A 22,356-nucleotide genomic window follows, 5' to 3' on the forward strand; every position below is an offset into this window, starting at 1 on the left:
GGGCAGTGGGCTGTGGTCGGTACGTCCTCCATGGGAAGTCCTGTGTGCAGTGGGTTGTGGTCGGTACGTCCTCCATGGGAAGTCCTGTGGGCAGTGGGCTGTAGTCGGTACGTCCTCCATGGGAAGTCCTGTGGGCAGTGGGCTGTAGTCGGTACGTCCTCCATGGGAAGTCCTGTGGGCAGTGGGTTGTAGTCGGTACGTCCTCCATGGGAAGTCCTGTGGGCAGTGGGTTGTAGTCGGTACGTCCACCATGGGAGGTCCTGTGGGCAGTGGGTTGTAGTCGGTACATCCTCCATGGGAAGTCCTGTGGGCAGTGGGCTGTAGTCGGTACGTCCTCCATGGGAAGTCCTGTGGGCAGTGGGTTGTGGTCGGTACGTCCTCCATGGGAAGTCCTGTGGGCAGTGGGCTGTAGTCGGTACGTCCTCCATGGGAAGTCCTGTGGGCAGTGGGCTGTAGTCGGTACGTCCTCCATGGGAAGTCCTGTGTGCAGTGGGTTGTAGTCGGTACGTCCTCCATGGGAAGTCCTGTGTGCAGTGGGTTGTGGTCGGTACGTCCTCCATGGGAAGTCCTGTGGGCAGTGGGTTGTGGTCGGTACGTCCTCCATGGGAAGTCCTGTGGGCAGTGGGCTGTAGTCGGTACGTCCTCCATGGGAAGTCCTGTGTGCAGTGGGTTGTAGTCGGTACGTCCTCCATGGGAAGTCCTGTGGGCAGTGGGTTGTAGTCGGTACGTCCACCATGGGAGGTCCTGTGGGCAGTGGGTTGTGGTCGGTACATCCTCCATGGGAAGTCCTGTGGGCTGTAGTCGGTACGTCCTCCATGGGAAGTCCTGTGGGCAGTGGGCTGTAGTCGGTACGTCCTCCATGGGAAGTCCTGTGGGCAGTGGGCTGTAGTCGGTACGTCCTCCATGGGAAGTCCTGTGTGCAGTGGGTTGTAGTCGGTACGTCCTCCATGGGAAGTCCTGTGTGCAGTGGGTTGTGGTCGGTACGTCCTCCATGGGAAGTCCTGTGTGCAGTGGGTTGTGGTCGGTACGTCCTCCATGGGAAGTCCTGTGTGCAGTGGGTTGTGGTCGGTACGTCCTCCATGGGAAGTCCTGTGGGCAGTGGGCTGTAGTCGGTACGTCCTCCATGGGAAGTCCTGTGTGCAGTGGGTTGTAGTCGGTACGTCCTCCATGGGAAGTCCTGTGGGCAGTGGGTTGTAGTCGGTACATCCTCCATGGGAAGTCCTGTGTGGGCAGTGGGTTGTAGTCGGTACGTCCTCCATGGGAAGTCCTGTGTGCAGTGGGTTGTGGTCGATACGTCCTCCATGGGAAGTCCTGTGTGCAGTGGGTTGTGGTCGGTACGTCCTCCATGGGAAGTCCTGTGTGCAGTGGGTTGTGGTCGGTACGTCCTCCATGGGAAGTCCTGTGGGCAGTGGGCTGTGGTCGGTACGTCCTCCATGGGAAGTCCTGTGGGCAGTGGGCTGTGGTCGGTACGTCCTCCATGGGAAGTCCTGTGGGCAGTGGGCTGTAGTCGGTACGTCCTCCATGGGAAGTCCTGTGGGCAGTGGGCTGTGGTCGGTACATCCTCCATGGGAAGTCCTGTGGGCAGTGGGTTGTAGTCGGTACGTCCTCCATGGGAAGTCCTGTGGGTTGTAGTCGGTACGTCCTCCATGGGAAGTCCTGTGGGTTGTAGTCGGTACTTTCTCCATGGGAAGTCCAGTGGGTTGTAGTCGGTACGTCCTTCATGGGAGGTCCTGTGGGTTGTAGTCGGTACATCCGCCATAGGAAGTCCTGTGGGTTGTAGTCGGTACGTCCTCCATGGGAAGTCCTGTGGGTTGTAGTCGGTACGTCCTCCATGGGAAGTCCTGTGGGTTGTAGTCGGTACGTCCTCCATGGGAAGTCCTGTGGGCTGTAGTCGGAATGTCCTCCATGGGAAGTCCTGTGGGCTGTAGTCGGTACGTCCTCCATGGGAAGTCCTGTGTGCAGTGGGTTGTAGTCGGTACGTCCTCCATGGGAAGTCCTGTGGGTTGTAGTCGGTACGTCCTCCATGGGAAGTCCTGTGGGCAGTGGGTTGTAGTCGGTACATCCTCCATGGGAAGTCCTGTGGGCAGTGGGTTGTAGTCGGTACATCCTCCATGGGAAGTCCTGTGGGTTGTAGTCGGTACATCCTCCATGGGAAGTCCTGTGGGTTGTAGTCGGTACGTCCTCCATGGGAAGTCCTGTGGGCAGTGGGCTGTAGTCGGTACGTCCTCCATGGGAAGTCCTGTGGGCAGTGGGTTGTAGTCGGTACGTCCTCCATGGGATGTCCTGTGGGTTGTAGTCGGTACGTCCTCCATGGGAAGTCCTGTGGGTTGTAGTCGGTACGTCCTCCATGGGAAGTCCTGTGGGTTGTAGTCGGTACGTCCTCCATGGGAAGTCCTGTGGGCTGTAGTCGGTATGTCCTCCATGGGAAGTCCTGTGGGCAGTGGGCTGTAGTCGGTACGTCCTCCATGGGAAGTCCTGTGGGCAGTGGGCTGTAGTCGGTACGTCCTCCATGGGAAGTCCTGTGGGTTGTAGTCGGTACATCCTCCATGGGAAGTCCTGTGGGTTGTAGTCGGTACGTCCTCCATGGGAAGTCCTGTGGGCAGTGGGCTGTAGTCGGTACGTCCTCCATGGGAAGTCCTGTGGGCAGTGGGTTGTAGTCGGTACATCCTCCATGGGAAGTCCTGTGGGTTGTAGTCGGTACATCCTCCATGGGAAGTCCTGTGGGTTGTAGTCGGTACGTCCTCCATGGGAAGTCCTGTGGGCAGTGGGCTGTAGTCGGTACGTCCTCCATGGGAAGTCCTGTGGGCAGTGGGTTGTAGTCGGTACATCCTCCATGGGAAGTCCTGTGGGTTGTAGTCGGTACGTCCTCCATGGGAAGTCCTGTGGGTTGTAGTCGGTACGTCCTCCATGGGAAGTCCTGTGGGTTGTAGTCGGTACGTCCTCCATGGGAAGTCCTGTGGGTTGTAGTCGGTACGTCCTCCATGGGAAGTCCTGTGGGCTGTAGTCGGTATGTCCTCCATGGGAAGTCCTGTGGGCAGTGGGCTGTAGTCGGTACGTCCTCCATGGGAAGTCCTGTGGGCAGTGGGCTGTAGTCGGTACGTCCTCCATGGGAAGTCCTGTGGGCAGTGGGTTGTAGTCGGTACGTCCTCCATGGGAAGTCCTGTGGGTTGTAGTCGGTACGTCCTCCATGGGAAGTCCTGTGGGCTGTAGTCGGTACGTCCTCCATGGGAAGTCCTGTGGGCAGTGGGCTGTAGTCGGTACGTCCTCCATGGGAAGTCCTGTGGGCAGTGGGCTGTAGTCGGTACGTCCTCCATGGGAAGTCCTGTGGGCAGTGGGTTGTAGTCGGTACATCCTCCATGGGAAGTCCTGTGGGTTGTAGTCGGTACGTCCTCCATGGGAAGTCCTGTGGGTTGTAGTCGGTACATCCTCCATGGGAAGTCCTGTGGGCAGTGGGCTGTAGTCGGTACGTCCTCCATGGGAAGTCCTGTGTGCAGTGGGCTGTAGTCGGTACGTCCTCCATGGGAAGTCCTGTGGGCAGTGGGCTGTAGTCGGTACGTCCTCCATGGGAAGTCCTGTGGGCAGTGGGTTGTAGTCGGTACGTCCTCCATGGGAAGTCCTGTGGGCAGTGGGTTGTAGTCGGTACGTCCTCCATGGGAAGTCCTGTGGGCAGTGGGTTGTAGTCGGTACGTCCTCCATGGGAAGTCCTGTGGGCAGTGGGTTGTAGTCGGTACGTCCTCCATGGGAAGTCCTGCGGGTTGTAGTCGGTACGTCCTCCATGGGAAGTCCTGTGGGTTGTAGTCGGTACGTCCTCCATGGGAAGTCCTGTGGGTTGTAGTCGGTACGTCCTCCATTGGAAGTCCTGTGTGCAGTGGGTTGTAGTCGGTACGTCCTCCATGGGAAGTCCTGTGGGTTGTAGTCGGTACGTCCTCCATTGGAAGTCCTGTGTGCAGTGGGTTGTAGTCGGTACGTCCTCCATGGGAAGTCCTGTGGGTTGTAGTCGGTACGTCCTCCATGGGAAGTCCAGTGGGTTGTAGTCGGTACGTCCTCCATGGGAAGTCCTGTGGGTTGTAGTCGGTACGTCCTCCATGGGAAGTCCTGTGGGTTGTAGTCGGTACGTCCTCCATGGGAAGTCCTGTGGGCAGTGGGTTGTAGTCGGTACGTCCTCCATGGGAAGTCCTGTGGGTTGTAGTCGGTACGTCCTTCGAATGCCTTTTACACTGTTACATTTATGGAATGTCTCCTCCTCCTGCAGGGTGACAATGAGAGACCGTCACGGATCCCGCCAGGAAATGCGGTTCTGCGGGAACTGGAAGTTCAGGATGAAGAGGCCGCGGCGTTCTGTGAAGAAATTGAGAGGTGAGAGGTCAGACGGTCCGTATTCCGCTATGGAGGGGGAGGGGCCCCGGGATCACACAGAATTCTGTTACAGATCATAGGAAGTGATGAGATTTCTGATACTTTGTATTGAGGAGGAAACGGTAACCCGACAGGAAGTGAGAGGAAATCTCTACAAAGAGATTCATATCCATGTTATTGATTTATATCTTTGTCTATCTCCTGTGCAGGTTGAGGAGGAAATTTCCCACCGATGATTTGGCAACCAATCCCGGCTTTGTGCTGAGCGCCGTCATGTCGCAGCGCAATCTCAGCGCAGACTGCTGCAGCGTGAAGGTTTCCATAGTGATTGACGGCTTCCAGCAGCCCGTCACCTTTACCTGTGACAGTGAGTATGATGTCCAAGGGGATGGGGAGGAAAGGGTGTATCCCCCTGACAGCCAATCGGATGACATTGATCTCCCCTGATCACATAGATGTCACCTTAGGTTAAGGGCACCTGTCACCCAGATAATTGAAACTGAGGAAATGATGACAAAGTGTCGTCTAGGATTATCTCCAATGAGAACCTTCTGACATGATCTTCAATTCCTGACTTTTCATGAGTCGAGCTTGGCTCCGCCCCTTCTCCACTCCACACCCTTTGCAGATGTTTCTTTGATGTGATTGGAGGTTTGGTAGGGGCTTGACTTTTTACAGAAAAGTCGAGATTAGCCTATAACTCGTCTGTAGCTGGATCTCAGGGCTCTGTCTGCGTTTTCCGACTTTCTATAAAAAATAATTCACAGATTTATCAGAACCGCCCCCGAGGATAGGAATACAAAGCCAAGTGACCCCGCTACTCGCAATCGGCAGAGTTCTGAGCAGCGGGGTCACATGGTGTTTAGAAGACATTTGGGGGCCCCATGCAGGATGAAGTTCATAGGAAAGCGGTACAAGCGGGCCCCCAACCCAGCTCCTGTCTGGATAAGGTGCGGAATGTTCCGGTAACTGTTCTCTTCCTCTTATCTAGTAAGCTCTCCGGTCGAGCTGATCATTATGCAGGCGCTGTGCTGGGTCCACGATGACCTGAACCAGGTGGACATGGAGAGCTACATACTGAAGGTGTGCGGCCAGGAGGAGGTCCTGCAAAAGTAAGTCAACCCAGACGTCTTCTACTGTGACATCACTACTCTGTGACATCACCACTCTGAAAGTGAAACTGCAGCTAACTGACAACTTTGTAAAAGCTTTCCTGCAGTAGTTTGTGTCTCTGCCCCTCCCACAGTTGGGGGGAGGTGTGTGTAGTACACAATGTATTGGTTGTATGATTGTAGTGTCCATGGAGCCGGCATTGTGTGTAATGTCTGTATATTCTGGTTTTGTCTCCTCAGTAAGCATTGCCTGGGAAGCCACGAGTACATCCAGACCTGCCGCAAGTGGGACACGGAAATCCGTCTGCAGCTTCTGTGTCACCGGACGGTGTGCCGAGCCATGGCACGCACGGTGAGTGGGCGAAGCTTGCTGTCTCGGAGGATATGGGAGGCGGCCAATCGCTTGGTGCTGCTCAACTATTTCTCATTTCCTCCCCGAGATCCGATTCCAGATCCCCCCCCCCCCCCCCCCCTCAGTGCCCTTGGGATTTTATGTGAGAGACACAAAGTGTCACATGATTGTGAAGTGGGAGGAAAATGATACAAATAAATCTGTGAAAAGTGTGGGGGGGGGGCATTTGTATGGCGCCCCCCGGAGACAATACTTTGTAGAACCCCCTTTCTCTAAAATTACAGCTGCGAGTCTTTTTGGGTTTGTCTTTTACAAGGGGTATGAATACTTTTTCAAGGCACTGTATATTTTTTTTTCTTTTTATCATCTGTAACATTTCTCTGCTATATAATGGTGACTGTTATGTGATACTGACCCCTCCCCAATTATCGTGGCACCGTGATGAGGCACAGAGTGGTGGGGGAGGGGGGCACAGAGCGACGGGTGGCAGTGTGACAAGGCACAGAGTAATAGTGGAGGGCGGGGTGGGGGGGGGCGGCACAGAGCGATGAGGGGTGGCAGTGTGATAAGGCACAGAGTAGTGGTGGGGGGGGGGGGGGGGGGGGGGGGTTGGTGATATCAGCCACAAAGTGACGGGGGGGGGGGGGGTGTTGTAGGGTTGTTGATGATATGAGGCACAGCGTGATAGTGCAGCAGGTAGCAGTGATATGTAGCACAGAGGGACTGGTCGGGGGTGGCAGCGATATGTTGACATGTAGCACAGAGTGACCGTGCGCGCGGGGGGTGGGAGGCGGCGGGCAGCGATATGTTGACATGTAGCACAGAGTGACCGTGCGCGGGGGGGTCGGAGCTTTTATCAGATGGAGTCCCCCGGCCTGTAACAGGAAATGGTTGTCAGGATTCCTGACAATGAGTCGCGCACTCACTTCCTGTTTCCTGTAATACTCTGGCACTGAGCGGACTGCACCCCCCCCCCCCCCCCCCCCCCAATCCTCCATGCACTGTGGGATTCGGGGCCCACCTCCCCTTTCTATAGGAATATTCCATATTATTGGGGGTGGTCTGTATACATCATTGGGACCCCCCCCCCCCCCAAATTTCTTATTACTCTCTCTATTTGTCAATAAAGACGCCCTGGAGACAATCCCGACTTCCTGCTTCTGTGATGGATTTGTTCTCTGATTGTTCTCTGTATTTCCTCTATTTATAGGATGAAGACGATGCAACGCCGATTGACCTTCATAGACATTTGGCCCTGCTGGACAGGCCTTTCCAGGAGCCCCTCACCCGGTATACTGACTGTACAATGTTCTGTGTATGATCTTTGTATGATCCTTGTATGTTCCGTGTATAATGTTCCACATGTGATCCGCACTGACCCTCCCACGTGACGCTCCTCTCTAATCTGCAAAATATACCGAGCCGTCTTCAATGGTGAATCTTGGTGATGATGGAGTTCTGTGAGGAACATCGGATAGACGTGTTTTAGTATAAGACTGAAAGTATCTCCAGGGAAGGGTGCCGGTGATCCTCCATCATACAAATGTATTGTAGACAATTGTGCTCATCCAACCATTTGGTGTGGAGGAACTCCAGTGTCCTGCACAGAGCCCTGACCTCACCCCGCCTGGTCGCCTGACCTCGCCTCCGCCCCGCCTGGTCGCCTGACCTCGCCTCCGCCCCGCCTGGTCGCCTGACCTCGCCTCCGCCCCGCCTGGTCGCCTGACCTCGCCTCCGCCCCGCCTGGTCGCCTGACCTCGCCTCCGCCCCGCCTGGTCGCCTGACCTCGCCTCCGCCCCGCCTGGTCGCCTGACCTCGCCTCCGCCCCGCCTGGTCGCCTGACCTCGCCTCCGCCCCGCCTGGTCGCCTGACCTCGCCTCCGCCCCGACTGGTGGCCTGGCCTCCCGCCCCGACTGGTGGCCTGGCCTCCCGCCCCGACTGGTGGCCTGGCCTCCCGCCCCGACTGGTGGCCTGGCCTCCCGCCCCGACTGGTGGCCTGGCCTCCCGCCCCGACTGGTGGCCTGGCCTCCCGCCCCGACTGGTGGCCTGGCCTCCCGCCCCCCCCCCCCCCGACTGGTGGCCTGGTCGCCCCCCCCCCCCCCCCCCGACTGGTGGCCTGGTCGCCCCCCCCCAGACTGGTGGCCTGGTCGCCCCCCCCCCCCGACTGGTGGCCTGGTCGCCCCCCCCCCCCCGACTGGTGGCCTGGTCGCCCCCCCCCCCCCCGACTGGTGGCCTGGTCGCCCCCCCCCGACTGGTCGCCAAAACGGCATTTTGTATTTCCTTGTGTTGTCTTTTGTGTGATATTGACATTTTTGTTTGTGAGACAAATAGGCAAAAAAAAAACATTTTTTTAGTACGGGGGCAAATACTTTTTCAAAGCACTGTACATGATTGATCACAGTATTGATCAGTGATTTGTGTCTCTGCAGACAAAGCATTGAAGAATTACTGGACACTTATCATGAGCAAGTCAGCGTTTGCCTTAAAAATGAGGTAAGATTTGTTAGCGGGGAACTGTCTGCGCTTCCTCCGTCGTCCAGAGAAAACGCCGAAAACTCAATCGTTAATAAATATGAGGTTTCTGGATCCCTCGTGTCCCCACAGGCTGGTCAGGGAGGCCACAATTCAGTATTTCATCTCTGCCCAGTGTACACATGGTGGGGCGACTGGGAGCGTTGTTGATGGCGGGGGGGGGGCGACTGGGAGTGGCCGTCATGGCGCTTCATACTGTACCAACGTTGTGGAAGAAAAGTTTCTGACTGCAAATGGTCCCCTGCATCACCCGCTCAGGAAGACCTCGGATCTTCTAAAGACTGGAGTTCCCTTTAATTTGTTCATGGTGGGCTTGGAATAAAGATTTCTCTCCCTTCTCTGTGGGGTCACCTAATGGGGTCACCAAATTTCTATTTCAGAGTAATCCATACAGAGCTGCTGACCAAATCATCAAATCGGTGAGAAATATCTGCAAGACTGTAGACAGTGTGGAGACCCCGTCCATAACAGACTGTGTCAAGAAGTTACGGAGGGCTGTGAACTTACCCCGGAGCCGCAGCATAGAGGTATGGAGGGCCTGCAAGCCATATACGTAATGTATTTTGGAGGGTTTGGATCAGCTGTTGTTGCACGGGGCATGGCCTTTGCGGGGGGTCTTTGACTGCATGGGCAGTATGGTCTCTGCACGGGGTCTGTGGCTGCACGGGCCATGGTCTCTGCACGGGGTCTGTGGCTGCACGGGCCATGGTCTCTGCACGGGGTCTGTGGCTGCACGGGCCATGGTCTCTGCACGAGGTCTGTGGCTGCACGGGCCATGGTCTCTGCACGGGGTCTGTGGCTGCACGGCCATGGTCTCTGCACGGGGTCTGTGGCTGCACGGGCCATGGTCTCTGCACGGGGTCTGTGGCTGCACGGGCCATGGTCTCTGCACGGGGTCTGTGGCTGCATTGGGGCATGGTCTCTGCACGGGGTCTGTGGCTGCACGGGCAATGGTCTCTGCACGGGGTCTGTGGCTGCACGGGCCATGGTCTCTGCACGGGGTCTGTGGCTGCACGGCCCATGGTCTCTGCACGGGGTCTGTGGCTGCACGGGCCATGGTCTCTGCACGGGGTCTGTGGCTGCACGGGCCATGGTCTCTGCACGGGGTCTGTGGCTGCATTGGGGCATGGTCTCTGCACGGGGTCTGTGGCTGCATTGGGCCATGGTCTCTGCACGGGGTCTGTGGCTGCATTGGGCCATGGTCTCTGCACGGGGGCTGTGGCTGCACGGGCCATGGTCTCTGCACGGGGTCTGTGGCTGCACGGGCCATGGTCTCTGCACGGGGTCTGTGGCTGCATTGGGGCATGGTCTCTGCACGAGGTCTGTGGCTGCATTGGGGCCATGGTCTCTGCACGGGGTCTGTGGCTGCATTGGGGCATGGTCTCTGTACGGGGTCTGTGGCTGCATTGGGGCCATGGTCTCTGCACGGGGTCTATGGCTGCATTGGGGCCATGGTCTCTGCACGGGGTCTATGGCTGCATTGGGGCCATGGTCTCTGCACGGGGTCTGTGGCTGCATTGGGGCATGGTGTCTGCACGGGGTCTGTGGCTGCACGGGCCATGGTCTCTGCACGGGGTCTGTGGCTGCACGGGCAGTATGGTCTCTGCACGGGGTCTGTGGCTGCACGGGCAGTATGGTCTCTGCACAGGGTCTGTGGCTGCATTGGGGCATGGTCTCTGCACGGGGTCTGTGGCTGCATTGGGGCCTCTTCATGGGGCGCTGAACCTGTGTGTTTCGTCTGTGTATGTGTTGTGTACTGTACATTGAAGCATTGCTGTGATTTCAGGGGCCCTCCAGTCCGGTTGAGGGATGCAAGGACGGTTCATCAGAGGGTGAGTGTCCCCAATATCACACCTGGAAATCTCTGCAGTAAGTGGCCGAGCTTGTACTGACTGTCTATGCTCTGATGCAGGTATTCCCCAGAATGACAGTCCTTTGCAGGAGAGTTTACAGCAATTAACAACGGCGGTTCACAAACTTCTGCAGCTTCACTTCTCTTCCGGGAACACCGACTTGGACCCCAGTAATAGCCGCCCGCTAAAAGAGGCTCGCAGCTCCGCTGACCATCTCCAGTTCACTATATTTGCTGCTCATGGGATTCCCACAGGTTGGGTGTCCAGGTAAGACGGGGGTTGTATCTCCTCAATGTCGTCCTTCACATGGTCTCTATAGAGTGCAGTTTTTGATGATTGCAGTAATGTGTACCGGGGACTGATAGTGACTGGCCTGTCAGACTCCTAAAGTTCTCCACCAGGACCTTCCATGTTCTGCCCCCTAGTGGATGGAGGGATGGTGGCCACTTCCTGCCTCACATATTCTGAATTATTTCCGGTGTCCAGGGGTTGTGTGCAGTGTCCCATACAAGTCTGTAAGAAAGCAAAACGAATAAGAACAAGTGAGAGAGGGCGCCTCCACCTGGTTGTAAACTGTGTGCAGCATAAAATCATAAAAAAGGTAATGCACTCTCAGAATGTAAAGAAGAAGAAATCGGCATATCGGTAGAAGAGTTATCTGGAAGGTGGCAGAGATTGGCAGGTGATCGGATGCGGAGAACGGCTGTATAGATGGAGAGAACCGCTGTAGGAAGGGAGACGGAATGCAAGCCGCCCGGCTTGTGTAGAGGCTTCCGGGTATCAATTGGCGCTGATGTCGCTCCACAAGGGGGCGGGGCTACGTGTTTCGTGGCTCGGCACCTTTGTCAAACCATAGCGCCAGCGGCTGGCGAATGCGGAGATCGGCAGGTGGTTGCAGAGGGCAGCTATGGAGAGGATAACGGCTGTAGGCAGGGAGTGAGAATGCAAGGCGCCCGGCTTGTGTAGAGGCTTCCGGGTATCTTCGACACACGGCTCCAATTGGCGCTGATGTCACTCCACAAGGGGGGCGGGGCTACGTGTTTCAGGGCTCGGCACCTTTGTCAAACCAAAGCGCTTGCGAATGCGGAGATCGGCAGACGGTTGCAGAGAGCAGCTATGGAGAAGATACCGGTGACTTGTCCTTAAGGTTCCCCTAACGTGAAAGTTCCTTCAAGGACTGCGCAGGCGCAAACTTGCTGACAGAAATCTCCAAACCTCGCCCGGCATCCAGGCTCATTCTTTAACATCCCCGTGGATTGGAGGATGTTAAAAAAAGAGAGCCAGGAGGCCGAGCGAGCCTTCCGTGCGAAGCGAGGATGTGAGGCCGACTGGCCACTTTCCTCGAAATCCTCGTCGCCCTGGTTGCCGGCCGAGGTTCGGAGATTTCCGTCGGCAAGTTTGCGCCTGCGCAGTCCTTAAAGGAACTTTCTCGTTAGCCGGAACCATATTGGCAGATCAGATTGCGCCTGCGCAGGAACTTTCACGTTAGCCGGAAACCATATCGGCAGATCACCGGCTGTAGGAATAGGAAGGGAGACGGAATGCAAGCCGCCCGGCTTGTGTAGAGGCTTCCGGGTACCTTCAGCACTCGGCTCCAATTGGCGCTGATGTCGCTCCACACGGGGGCGGAGCTACGTGTTTCGGGGTTCCCCTCCTGTGTCAAACCATTGTGAAGAGGGGAGTCACCGTGCATGCAATAAATTTAAAGGGGAGGTGGGCGGGAATTTACAGAGTGACCACTCCTCTATGGGTTGGACAGTTTGCAGAGGAGGGCCACAGCAGAAAGCATAACTTGCTTGAAGCAGGTCAGATGGAGGTCAGGGGCACCTGTCTGAATTCTGAATGACCTCGGAAGGGCCTCAAACTGGTGCCACCCACACAAGCCCATTGACCCCGGTCCCCATAGGAATGGGATGTGTGTATTGGTGGCCATCAGGCATCAGACGCACCTTCTTCAGGCTTTAGAAGTCCTCCAGATGATACAAGGGGAGCTTTTCTGTCCTCTGAGATCCGGAGACTGGAGAAGGTCGGCTCTATCGGTCACATTTTCCTTGGAAGACGTCCAATTTCTCCGCAGTGTAAACGTATTAATCTAATCACCGGGACCCGGGCTTTATCATAAAACGCCGGCTCTGTTCACCTTCACAAATGTTTGTCTCCTTCTGACGGAAACAAAACATTTTGCTGTGTTGGTCGTTTTTTTGGGGTAGAAAATATAATTTTTTTTGTATTTACAATCAAGTCCATTGAGGGACACAGGAATCCAGGAACAGTCGGGTTATACTGCTGCCTACAGGAGGATGGGACTCTGGTGTACGGAAATGTTGTAAGCCAGTTCCCATATAACCCCCTCCCCCCCTACCCAGCATGCCTCAGTTTTGTGAGAAAGCAATACACAGGACCAGTTAGAACACACATCATAGAAAACGATGAATAAATGGTGTATTCCATGCTGGTCATACTCGTCACTATGAGATTCCTTTTCTGTATTCTGCAGAAGTCCTGGTTGATCCTGCTGCTCTCTATCGCCCCCTTTTGTCCATGTAATTGTAACTGCTGTCATGGGGTGTGACTGTGTGTTTCATGCTGTGTTCTGATTGGCCTCCTCCTTCTCTCTTTCAGCTATGAGAAGTATTATATAATGTGCTCCTTGCTGTATAACGGGAAAGATTTGTTCAAACCGGTTCAGTCCAAGAAAGTGGGAACCTACAAGAGCTTCTTCTATCTGGTGAAATGGGACGAGCTGTAAGTACCGACGCCGGATGGCGGAGTTCCTCCTCAGAGTCCTCTGTCCTGCACCACATAGGTCACTAAATGTACAGCCGAGCCCCGGCTACGAGTTCTGGGTGGAATGGGTCGGGGGTTGGACCCCTGGGTGGAATGGGTCGGGGGTTGGACCCCTGGGTGGAATGGGTCGGGGGTTGGACCCCTTGATAGGCTTTTACTGATATAACCAAAGTAATGTAGATGGCAAGAAATCAATTATTCGTCTTCTCCTTGACGGCGCCAAGGCATGCATTCCTCTCAAATGGAAATCCTCCCGCCGCCACTGGATGATCAGAGCAGGGGACATCACAGCTTTAGTTTCCCCCGCCGTGCGCCGTCACATAAGCCCCTCCTCTTTTTCTGGGACTTTGATAGACAGATCCTATCCTAGGACGGGTGACATGTATCAGGCAGGTCCAATCTTAGGACGCGTGACATGTATCAAAGTTCCCCGGACAAGAGGAGGGGCTTATGTGACGGCGCACGGCGGGTGAACACACGGCTATTGAAATGATGGCTGTGATATTCTCTGCACTGTTGCAGGCTGCATTGATGGGCATGGATAAAGTTGTTTAAATGTTTTACGCAATTAATTTATAAAAATATTAAGTGTAATTTCCTGAGATCATTTATGAGGGTGGATTTAGGGGCAGGGCGGGGCAACTGGTGGCAAGTAACCCTTGAGTACTGGCTAGTAGCTCAGGACCTGAAATTTTGAGCCCTGTATGTGTGTTTTTATTGTTTCTTTATATTATTGTCTCGGTGTGTTTTATTGTTTCTTTATATTATTGTCTCGGTGTGTTTCTCTGACACAAAGTCCTCCTAGACTGGAACTTCCATAACAAAGTCGTGTTTCTTGTCTGTCTTCCAGGATCATTTTCCCCATCCAGATCGCACAGCTGCCATTAGAGTCCATCCTTCAGCTCCGCCTGTACGGGATCCTGAACCCAAACAGCGGGGGTTCCCCGGACTCCAATAAGCAGAGGAAGGGACCAGAGTTGCTGGGACAGGTGTCCTTACCGCTCTTCAGCTTCAGGAGGTAGGTGATTGGGTACACCGTGTAATGTGTGGGATGATATTATTGGACAGGGCAGGAGAATGGCGGCCAATGTTTAATCGCTGCACCAGCCAGTCCTCATTAGCCAGAACCTGGCCATGGCAGCATTGGGTGAACCCGGCGGGGTCTGAAAGGGGAAAAATGCCCCCAGCTTTGGCCGCAGGACTCGTCTGTCTTGGAACGCCGCGTTCTCAGGACCTTCATTCACAATTAACTGGTGGTCAGTTCTGCTCTCTGCGTCCATAAGGACCGCCCAGCCTGGAGAAGATGACTCGGCACCATCACCGGATTCTCAGGTTGGTTTCCTCAACTAGCAGAGGAAAGTTCAGAACTGACCTTTAGAAGTGATTATTACCGGAAGAATAGTAGAGTATGTTTCTGTTCTTCTCTGCACCTCGGGGGACCTCCTGTCCATCACGCCTCCAGTATCCGGACACACATAGAATGTTTCTATTCATCCTGCAAGCTGAATGGGGAAAAAAAACTGATTCCTCTTTTCACGCTCTACAACGCCAATTAACAAAATCTCCCGCTATGGTAATTGCATTTTCACCGCCTGTCCTGCTGATTGGATGCAGTCGCTGTTTAGCCAAAAAAATTGATGCCAGGCTGCTTTTCATTTTCCAAATGAGGGATGTTGGGGGGGATGTTGTTCATTCCACGTTTGACCGGCTTTGTCCCTTCTCACCATGTACCAACCAATGACTGCACCTGGACAGTTGTTAACATTTATTGGATGATGGTGGGTGGAGGCGGAGCTTAAACTGGTTGTAAAGCTTCGTGTTTTTCACCTTAATACATCCTATGCATTAAGCTGAAATAACACCTTGTATTCTCCGGGCCCCCCCGTGCCCCCGTTTTACTTACCTGAGCCCCGAACGTCCGTGGGCTCGTTTACACGTCGCTTTCCAAACGGCCCATCGGCTGTTCTTTGGTTTGATAGCAGCGCAGCCATTGGCTCCCGCTGCTATCGGTGACGTTGCGCTCTGAGGGGCGGGGTCGAGTCATACACTTGGCGGCTATGGCCGTCGAGTGTATCACACAGGAGCATGCCCGCAAGCTAACACCCTTGGGAGAGCGCTTCCCAGAGGGGGTAAGCTCTTGTGGGAAGGAGCTGCGAGAGCCACCGTGGGACCCCAGAAGACGAGGTTCGGGGCCACTCTATGCAAAACGAACTTCACAATGGAGGTAAGTAAAAAAATAACTGAACCCATACAACCCCTTAAGGCATCAGGAGGGCTGACTAAGGGCCCAGGAGAGGATGTTGAGTATCGGAGGGACTTGTGGGCACCTGGTAATATCTTCTCATACACAACGTTTGTCATTGTATGAGATATGTGACCTCTGACATGTTCACTTTATGTGGTCAGAAGATCGAAGTGGGACACCAACTGTTTATAGAATCTAATATGATTGGCCCATACCTCTGTATACAGACGTACTGAGTATTATTAGTATTAAATGATGGTTTCCAGTCCTCAATGTTCTGAGCCCTCTCTTGCAGAACGCTGACATGTGGAACCAAACTTCTAAACCTGTGGACCTCCCTCCTGTCCGGTGCCGGGCCGGTGACTGTGGGCAGGAGGACACTGCCGATGCAGAAGCTGGTCATACAGGTGAGTGAGGGCGGTACAAGTGTGGTCCGTATTCCCGGGGGGGGTTTCCCTGATCCGCAGATCCCAGTAGGGTCATACACTGGAGGGGTGAACAAAGTTATACCTGTGAGATCAGGAGGACACTGCCGATTGCAGAAGCTGGTCATACAGGTGAGTGAGGGCGGTACAAGTGTGGTCAGTATTCCCGGGGGGGGGGGGGGGGGGGGTCCGCTGATCTGCAGATCCCAGTATGGTCATACACTGGAGGGGTGAACAAAGTTATACCTGTGAGATCAGGAGGAGGTTGGAGTCATCCAGGTAAGACCGTCCTATATACAGACATACAGCACACTTTGGGTAAATCTAACTTGTAATAATCTGGGATCATTCAGCTTATTATTGCTGTGTGTTCTCTGTGATAAAGACACATCCCTGTCTGTTCATAGTCTTCATGATCGCGGGACACTGGTGGACATCAAGTCTACGGGTCCTCTGCAAATTAAAGGGGACGTACCTGTACTCCCATTTCCCTGTCCGTGCCATTCTGCCGCCGTAAATGAAAACCCGTCTTCTGTTACAATCCTCTTCTGGCCAATTACGATTATTTCAAGGACTTTAGTAATCTTCATTGCAGACTTTCTGCCCCAGGGAGACTAATTCCTGCTTTCCTGGCTCCTCCTCCACGGTGCTGTGATTGGTGGCACCCCAGTGGTGGGCGGGGAAGGTACGAAGTGTAATATACACACCTGTCCTGTAATCCTTTCCATAATGAATGAATCTGATATTGCTGCATGCGCGGCAGTGCAGAGTGATGACTCGGTGTTCTCCTCCAGGTGGATTTCCCCTCTCCGAATTTCTATATTGTGTACAAAGCTCCAGAGGCGACCAGCAGCGGCTCACCGCAGACCATCGATACTCTGGAGAAGGATACCAAGAACAGACTGCTGACTCTCCTCTCCAAAGAGGCCCTGTCTGGGTAAGTGCTGGGGACGGGTGACAAATGGAAGCTGCCTGCTCACAACACGGACATCTGCTGTATTGTGATGGTGTGTGGGGCTTCCTCTCCCAATTCACTGACAGTTAGTGTGTGTCTGGGCAAAAAATGTTATACAGCTCTGCATTATGTATGGAGAGGAGTGGGGTTATGGGTGATGAGGAGAGGAGTTACAGATTGAGTGATGAGATGCGTTACGGGTGGCGTGGAGAGGAGTTGCGGGTCGAGTAATGAGGAGAGGGGTTACGGGTGGCGTGGACAGGGGTTATAGGTCAAGTGATGAGATGTTACAGGTCGAGTGTTGAGGAGAGGGGTCACAGGTGGCGAGGAGAGGGGTCACAGGTGGCGAGGAGAGGGGTCACAGGTGGCGAGGAGAGGGGTTACAGGTGGCGAGGAGAGGGGTTACAGGTGGCGAGGAGAGGGGTTACAGGTGGCGAGGAGAGGGGTTACAGGTGGCGAGGAGAGGGGTTACAGGTGGCGAGGAGAGGGGTCACAGGTGGCGAGGAGAGGGGTTACAGGAGGAGAGGGGTTACAGGTGGCGAGGAGAGGGGTTACAGGTGGCGAGGAGAGGGGTTACAGGTGGCGAGGAGGGGGGTTACAGGTGGCGAGGAGGGGGGTTACAGGTGGCGAGGAGAGGGGTTACAGGTGGCGAGGAGAGGGGTTACAGGTGGCGAGGAGAGGGGTTACAGGTGGCGAGGGGTCACAGGAGGAGAGGGGTTACAGGTGGCGAGGAGGGGGGTTACAGGTGGCGAGGAGAGGGGTTACAGGTGGCGAGGAGGGGGGTTACAGGTGGCGAGGAGAGGGGTTACAGGTGGCGAGGAGAGGGGTTACAGGTGGCGAGGAGAGGGGTTACAGGTGGCGAGGAGGGGGGTTACAGGTGGCGAGGAGGGGGGTTACAGGTGGCGAGGAGGGGGGTTACAGGTGGCGAGGAGGGGGGTTACAGGTGGCGAGGAGAGGGGTTACAGGTGGCGAGGAGAGGGGTTACAGGTGGCGAGGAGAGGGGTTACAGGTGGCGAGGAGGGGGGTTACAGGTGACGAGGAGAGGGGTTACAGGTGGCGAGGAGAGGGGTTACAGGTGGCGAGGAGAGGGGTTACAGGTGGCGAGGAGGGGGGTTACAGGTGGCGAGGAGGGGGGTTACAGGTGGCGAGGAGAGGGGTTACAGGTGGCGAGGAGAGGGGTTACAGGTGGCGAGGAGAGGGGTTACAGGTGGCGAGGAGAGGGGTTACAGGTGGCGAGGAGAGGGGTTACAGGTGGCGAGGAGGGGGGTTACAGGTGGCGAGGAGGGGGGTTACGGGTTGAGTGGGGAGGGGAGGGTTCACGGGTTGAATTGACGAGGGGAGGGTTCACGGGTTGAGTGACTAGGGGAGGGGTCCCGGGTTGAGTGACTAGGGGAGGGGGTCACGGGTTGAGTGACTAGGGGAGAGGGGTTTGTGGGTGGCATGGAGAGGGGTTGCGGGTTGAGGGATGAGGAGAGGGGGAACAGGTGGCGTAGAGAGGAGATGTGGGTTGAGTGATGAGGAGAAGGGGGTGGCATAGAGAGGGGTTACAAGTCGGTAATGAACCCTTTATACTGTGTACATGCCGGATTCCCTGTGCTGCTCCTCCAGAGATGGAGAATGATTGGCCACCTTGGCTGATGATGTCATCGTATTGCAGGTTATCGAAGGAAGATAAAGTCTTTCTGTGGGAGAAACGTAACTACTGCTACCAGAACAGGAACTGCCTCCCCAAGATCCTGGCCAGCGCCCCCAAATGGGACGTCTCCTATTTGGGCGATATCTATTCCCTGCTGCGCTCCTGGCCGCCCCTCACCCCAGTCTGTGCGCTGGAGCTGCTAGACTCCAGGTGAGCCATATCTCCAACATCAGCTGCTGCGTAGTATGGCGCTTCCTTCTGCCCTGAATGATTTATCTGTGGGCGGGGGTTCTCTGTACGGACCCCTCAGACTGAATGCGATGTTCTCACGCAGTTCTCCGACACACGACTCTAACTGGACAGTTTGCTGGTTTTAGGTTCACAGATCAGGAGGTGCGCTCGGCAGCGGTGAGATGGGTTCAGGACGCCATGAGTGACGATGAGTTGGTGGATCTGCTGCCGCAGTTTGTGCAGGTGGGGCAATACATTGAATTCATAGCTGAATGTTATGGGTAGGGTTGTCCCGATACCACTTTTTTAGGACTGAGTACAAGTACCGATACTTTTTTTCAAGTAGTCGCCGATACCGAATACCGATACTTTATTTTAATGTCATGTGACCGTTTTCAAACCACAATACAGACCAAAGATATTTTCTTTAGAATTATGAAGAACTGGTACATCATGGTGTGGGGCTGTTTTTTAGCATACGGTACTGGAAAACTACATATCATTGAAGGAGTGATCACTGTCAGTGCAGCTCATCGGTGCCAGTGCCCAAAAGTGCAGCTAGCCAGTGCCACCTATCAGTGCAGATCAGTGCCCATTAGTGCATCAGTGCAGGGAGGCAGCTTATTAGTGCATCTCATCAGTGCCACCCAATCAATGCCAGTGCCACCTATCAGTGCCATCCATTTATGAGTGACATTCAATCAATGCCAGTGCCACCTATCAGTGCCATCCAATGGTGCCATCCAATTTGTGTTCGATGTCACAAAAAAAAAAAAAAAAGTATTCTATTTTGGTATCGGGAGTATTTGCGTGAGTACGAGTACTAGCGCAAATACTCGGTATCGGTATCTGGACAACCCTAGTTATGGGATATTTGGGAATGAAAACTTACCTGCTGGGTTAAATGATTCCTATAAAGAAAATCTTCAGAAATTAAAAGCAGAACCATCTGTAAGAAAAATCGGTATATTTTTGCCTGTGAGCTGCACCCCTGATTGAAGCCCAGTTTGTGGGCGTTCATATGGGGGTGACCAAGCACAGCCCAGTAGCTGCTTCTTTCTTTGCTATGGCCAACCGTCCACCCTCGAGGGTTTCCCACTTTTTTATTTTCACCAACCACCTCCTAGTGTCATTCTCTCCCATTCCCTCTATTCAATCCTCTCCTCCCACAGTCATTTCTGTTCCCCCACCTCCAGCTGTGACCTTTACCCCTGTGTGAAGCCCAATTTGTGGGTGTTCCTATGAGGTGCTCCAGCACAGCCCATTAAGTACTGCTTCCTTTGCTAGAGCCAACAATCCACCCCTCCCCCAGTGTTCCCCACCTTCATTCTCACTCCCCCCACCATCTGTTATTTGTTTAGTCTTCCTCCTTCTGTCATTCTCTCCCAGCCCCCTCTATCCACTCCTCACCCCCCCCCCCCCCACAGTCATGTCCGATCCTCTACTTCCCTCTGCTGATCTCGCTCTCCTCCCACCTTCTGCTGTCATTCTCTCCCAGCCCATCTAGTCACTCCTCTCACCCCCCACAGTCATGTCCGATCCTCTACTTCCCTCTGCTGATCTCACTCTCCTTCCACCTCCTTCTGTCATTCTCACCCCCCCCCCCCCCCCCCACAGTCTTGTCCGATCCTCTACTTCCCTCTGCTGATCTCGCTCTCCTCCCACCTTCTGCTGTCATTCTCTCCCAGCCCATCTAGTCACTCCTCTCACCCCCCGCAGTCATGTCCGATCCTCTACTTCCCTCTGCTGATCTCGCTCTCCTCCCACCTTCTGCTGTCATTCTCTCCCAGCCCATCTAGTCACTCCTCTCACCCCCCCGCAGTCATGTCCGATCCGCTTCTTCCCTCTGCTGATCTCACTCTCCTCCCACCTTCCACTGTCATTCTCTCCCAGCCCCTCTATTCATTCCTCTCACCCCCCCCGCAGTCATGTCAGATCCTCTACTTCCCTCTGCTGATCTCGCTCTCCTCCCACCTTCCGCTGTCATTCTCTCCCAGCCCCCTCTATTCACTCCTCTCACCCCCCCGCAGTCATGTCCGATCCTCTACTTCCCTCTGCTGATCTCGCTCTCCTCCCACCTTCTGCTGTCATTCTCTCCCAGCCCATCTAGTCACTCCTCTCACCCCCCACAGTCATGTCTGGCCCCCTACTTCCCTCTGCTGATCTCACTCTCCTCCCACCTTCTGCTGTCATTCTCTCCCAGCCCCCTCTATTCACTCCTCTCACCCCCCGCAGTCATGTCAGATCCTCTACTTCCCTCTGCTGATCTCACTCTCCTCCCACCTTCCACTGTCATTCTCTCCCAGCCCCCTCTATTCACTCCTCTCACCCCCCACAGTCATGTCAGATCCTCTACTTCCCTCTGCTGATCTCGCTCTCCTCCCACCTTCTGCTGTCATTCTCTCCCAGCCCCCTCTATTCACTCCTCTCACCCCCCCGCAGTCATGTCAGATCCTCTACTTCCCTCTGCTGATCTCACTCTCCTCCCACCTTCCACTGTCATTCTCTCCCAGCCCCCTCTATTCACTCCTCTCACCCCCCTGCAGTCATGTCCGATCCTCTACTTCCCTCTGCTGATCTCACTCTCCTTCCGCTGTCATTCTCTCCCAGCCCCCTCTATTCACTCCTCTCACCCCCCGCAGTCATGTCTGATCCTCTACTTCCCTCTGCTGATCTCGCTCTCCTTCTGCTGTCATTTGTGTATGTAAATGTATTTTCTGTATGTGGTTCACTAGTAACACATATACAGGCAGTCTCGCTGACACCCCCCTGCATGGCTGGCGATGGCGCTCGTCTCAAGGGCACACCAGAAGCCAGATATGAGCGCTATCACTTTTTTGTCTCTTGCAGAGCAGCAAGGTTGATTGGGGGGGGGCAGGTGGAGCATTCTGTTGGCGCCTAATCATCCTACACTGCACAGATCAAAACGGGTCCAAAAGCAATGAGTTTCTTCTCCCCTGGAGGAATAGAAGAATCTGGAAATATTGGGACCGGTTCACACTGGAATGCGCGAGTTCCCGCGCAGTCCCTCGCGTTCATTTTTATTTGATTGGGCGGCTAAATGCATGGAAACCACAAAACTACAGAAAGCGTTACTATTCAGGTCGCACGACACCTAACGGCATAGCGCTGCGGTACCATGCGGTTTGGTGGCTGTGTTTGCAAGATGCATTTGGGATGTCATGAACAATGGCACACGTGCTGTGCGGGAAACGTGCACGGAATGCGCCATTCCTGGTGTGAATGGGCCCTTATAGCGGCTCTGTTTACCGGGTTCTATATTACCTCTTTGTTTCTTTCTGTCTGTAGGCCCTAAAACACGAGATTTACCTGGACAATGCGCTGGTGCACTTCCTTCTGTCGCGCTCTCTGGGGAATATCCGCGTCGCACACTATTTATACTGGTAAGTCTTCCTTTCTCCGGTCACCAATGCTGAACCAAGTCTAGTTATTTTATTTTTAGATTGGAGAAATTCAGAACCATTTTTATCTCTCGGCACAGCGAATTTTCCATCCTTAGCCGGCTAAAAATAAACCTTGTGAGTGAATTCTGCAGACGGGTTCGAGAGCGCCAGAAGTGCCTCTTGGGGGGGGGGGGGGGACTCGGGGGTTTGCTGGAAATATTGAAAATTAGTGTAAATAAAGACAGGAGACCGTGTTTGACCAGTCCTATATTCTAAAAAAAATTGTGTCCCCCCCCCCCCCTTATAAACCCATAGACAGTCATGGGGAACACCGACCCACATTAAAAAAGAAAAAAAAATCCACACCCGATGTTGGCTCCTGATGACTGACGGCTCCACTTCACAAATTGGAAGTCTGTGTAGCCATCACCTATGTGGGGTGAGTGTCTGAAGTCCAGTGGTCTCTAC

At 54.5% G+C, this 22,356-nt stretch overlaps 1 protein-coding gene across 3 annotated transcripts in view; it reads left to right on the forward strand.

The window, feature by feature from the left end:
* The window catches only part of PIK3C2A (phosphatidylinositol-4-phosphate 3-kinase catalytic subunit type 2 alpha), a 78,704-nt gene that overhangs the window by 25,402 nt on the left and 30,946 nt on the right, over positions 1–22,356 (forward strand). For all 3 annotated transcript variants that reach the window (XM_040334498.1, XM_040334500.1, XM_040334499.1), the window contains 16 exons: positions 4,253–4,356; positions 4,566–4,723; positions 5,348–5,468; positions 5,709–5,820; positions 7,031–7,110; positions 8,250–8,313; positions 8,733–8,879; positions 10,139–10,184; positions 10,265–10,472; positions 12,828–12,950; positions 13,843–14,010; positions 15,533–15,644; positions 16,457–16,599; positions 18,275–18,463; positions 18,631–18,727; positions 21,794–21,888. In XM_040334498.1, the coding sequence (XP_040190432.1) occupies positions 4,253–4,356; positions 4,566–4,723; positions 5,348–5,468; positions 5,709–5,820; positions 7,031–7,110; positions 8,250–8,313; positions 8,733–8,879; positions 10,139–10,184; positions 10,265–10,472; positions 12,828–12,950; positions 13,843–14,010; positions 15,533–15,644; positions 16,457–16,599; positions 18,275–18,463; positions 18,631–18,727; positions 21,794–21,888 (1,967 nt within the window). The remainder of the gene's footprint in view (positions 1–4,252; positions 4,357–4,565; positions 4,724–5,347; positions 5,469–5,708; positions 5,821–7,030; positions 7,111–8,249; positions 8,314–8,732; positions 8,880–10,138; positions 10,185–10,264; positions 10,473–12,827; positions 12,951–13,842; positions 14,011–15,532; positions 15,645–16,456; positions 16,600–18,274; positions 18,464–18,630; positions 18,728–21,793; positions 21,889–22,356) is intronic.

This window comes from Rana temporaria (assembly GCF_905171775.1).
Source record: "Rana temporaria chromosome 11 unlocalized genomic scaffold, aRanTem1.1 chr11z, whole genome shotgun sequence".
Taxonomy (NCBI): Eukaryota; Metazoa; Chordata; class Amphibia; order Anura; family Ranidae; genus Rana; species Rana temporaria.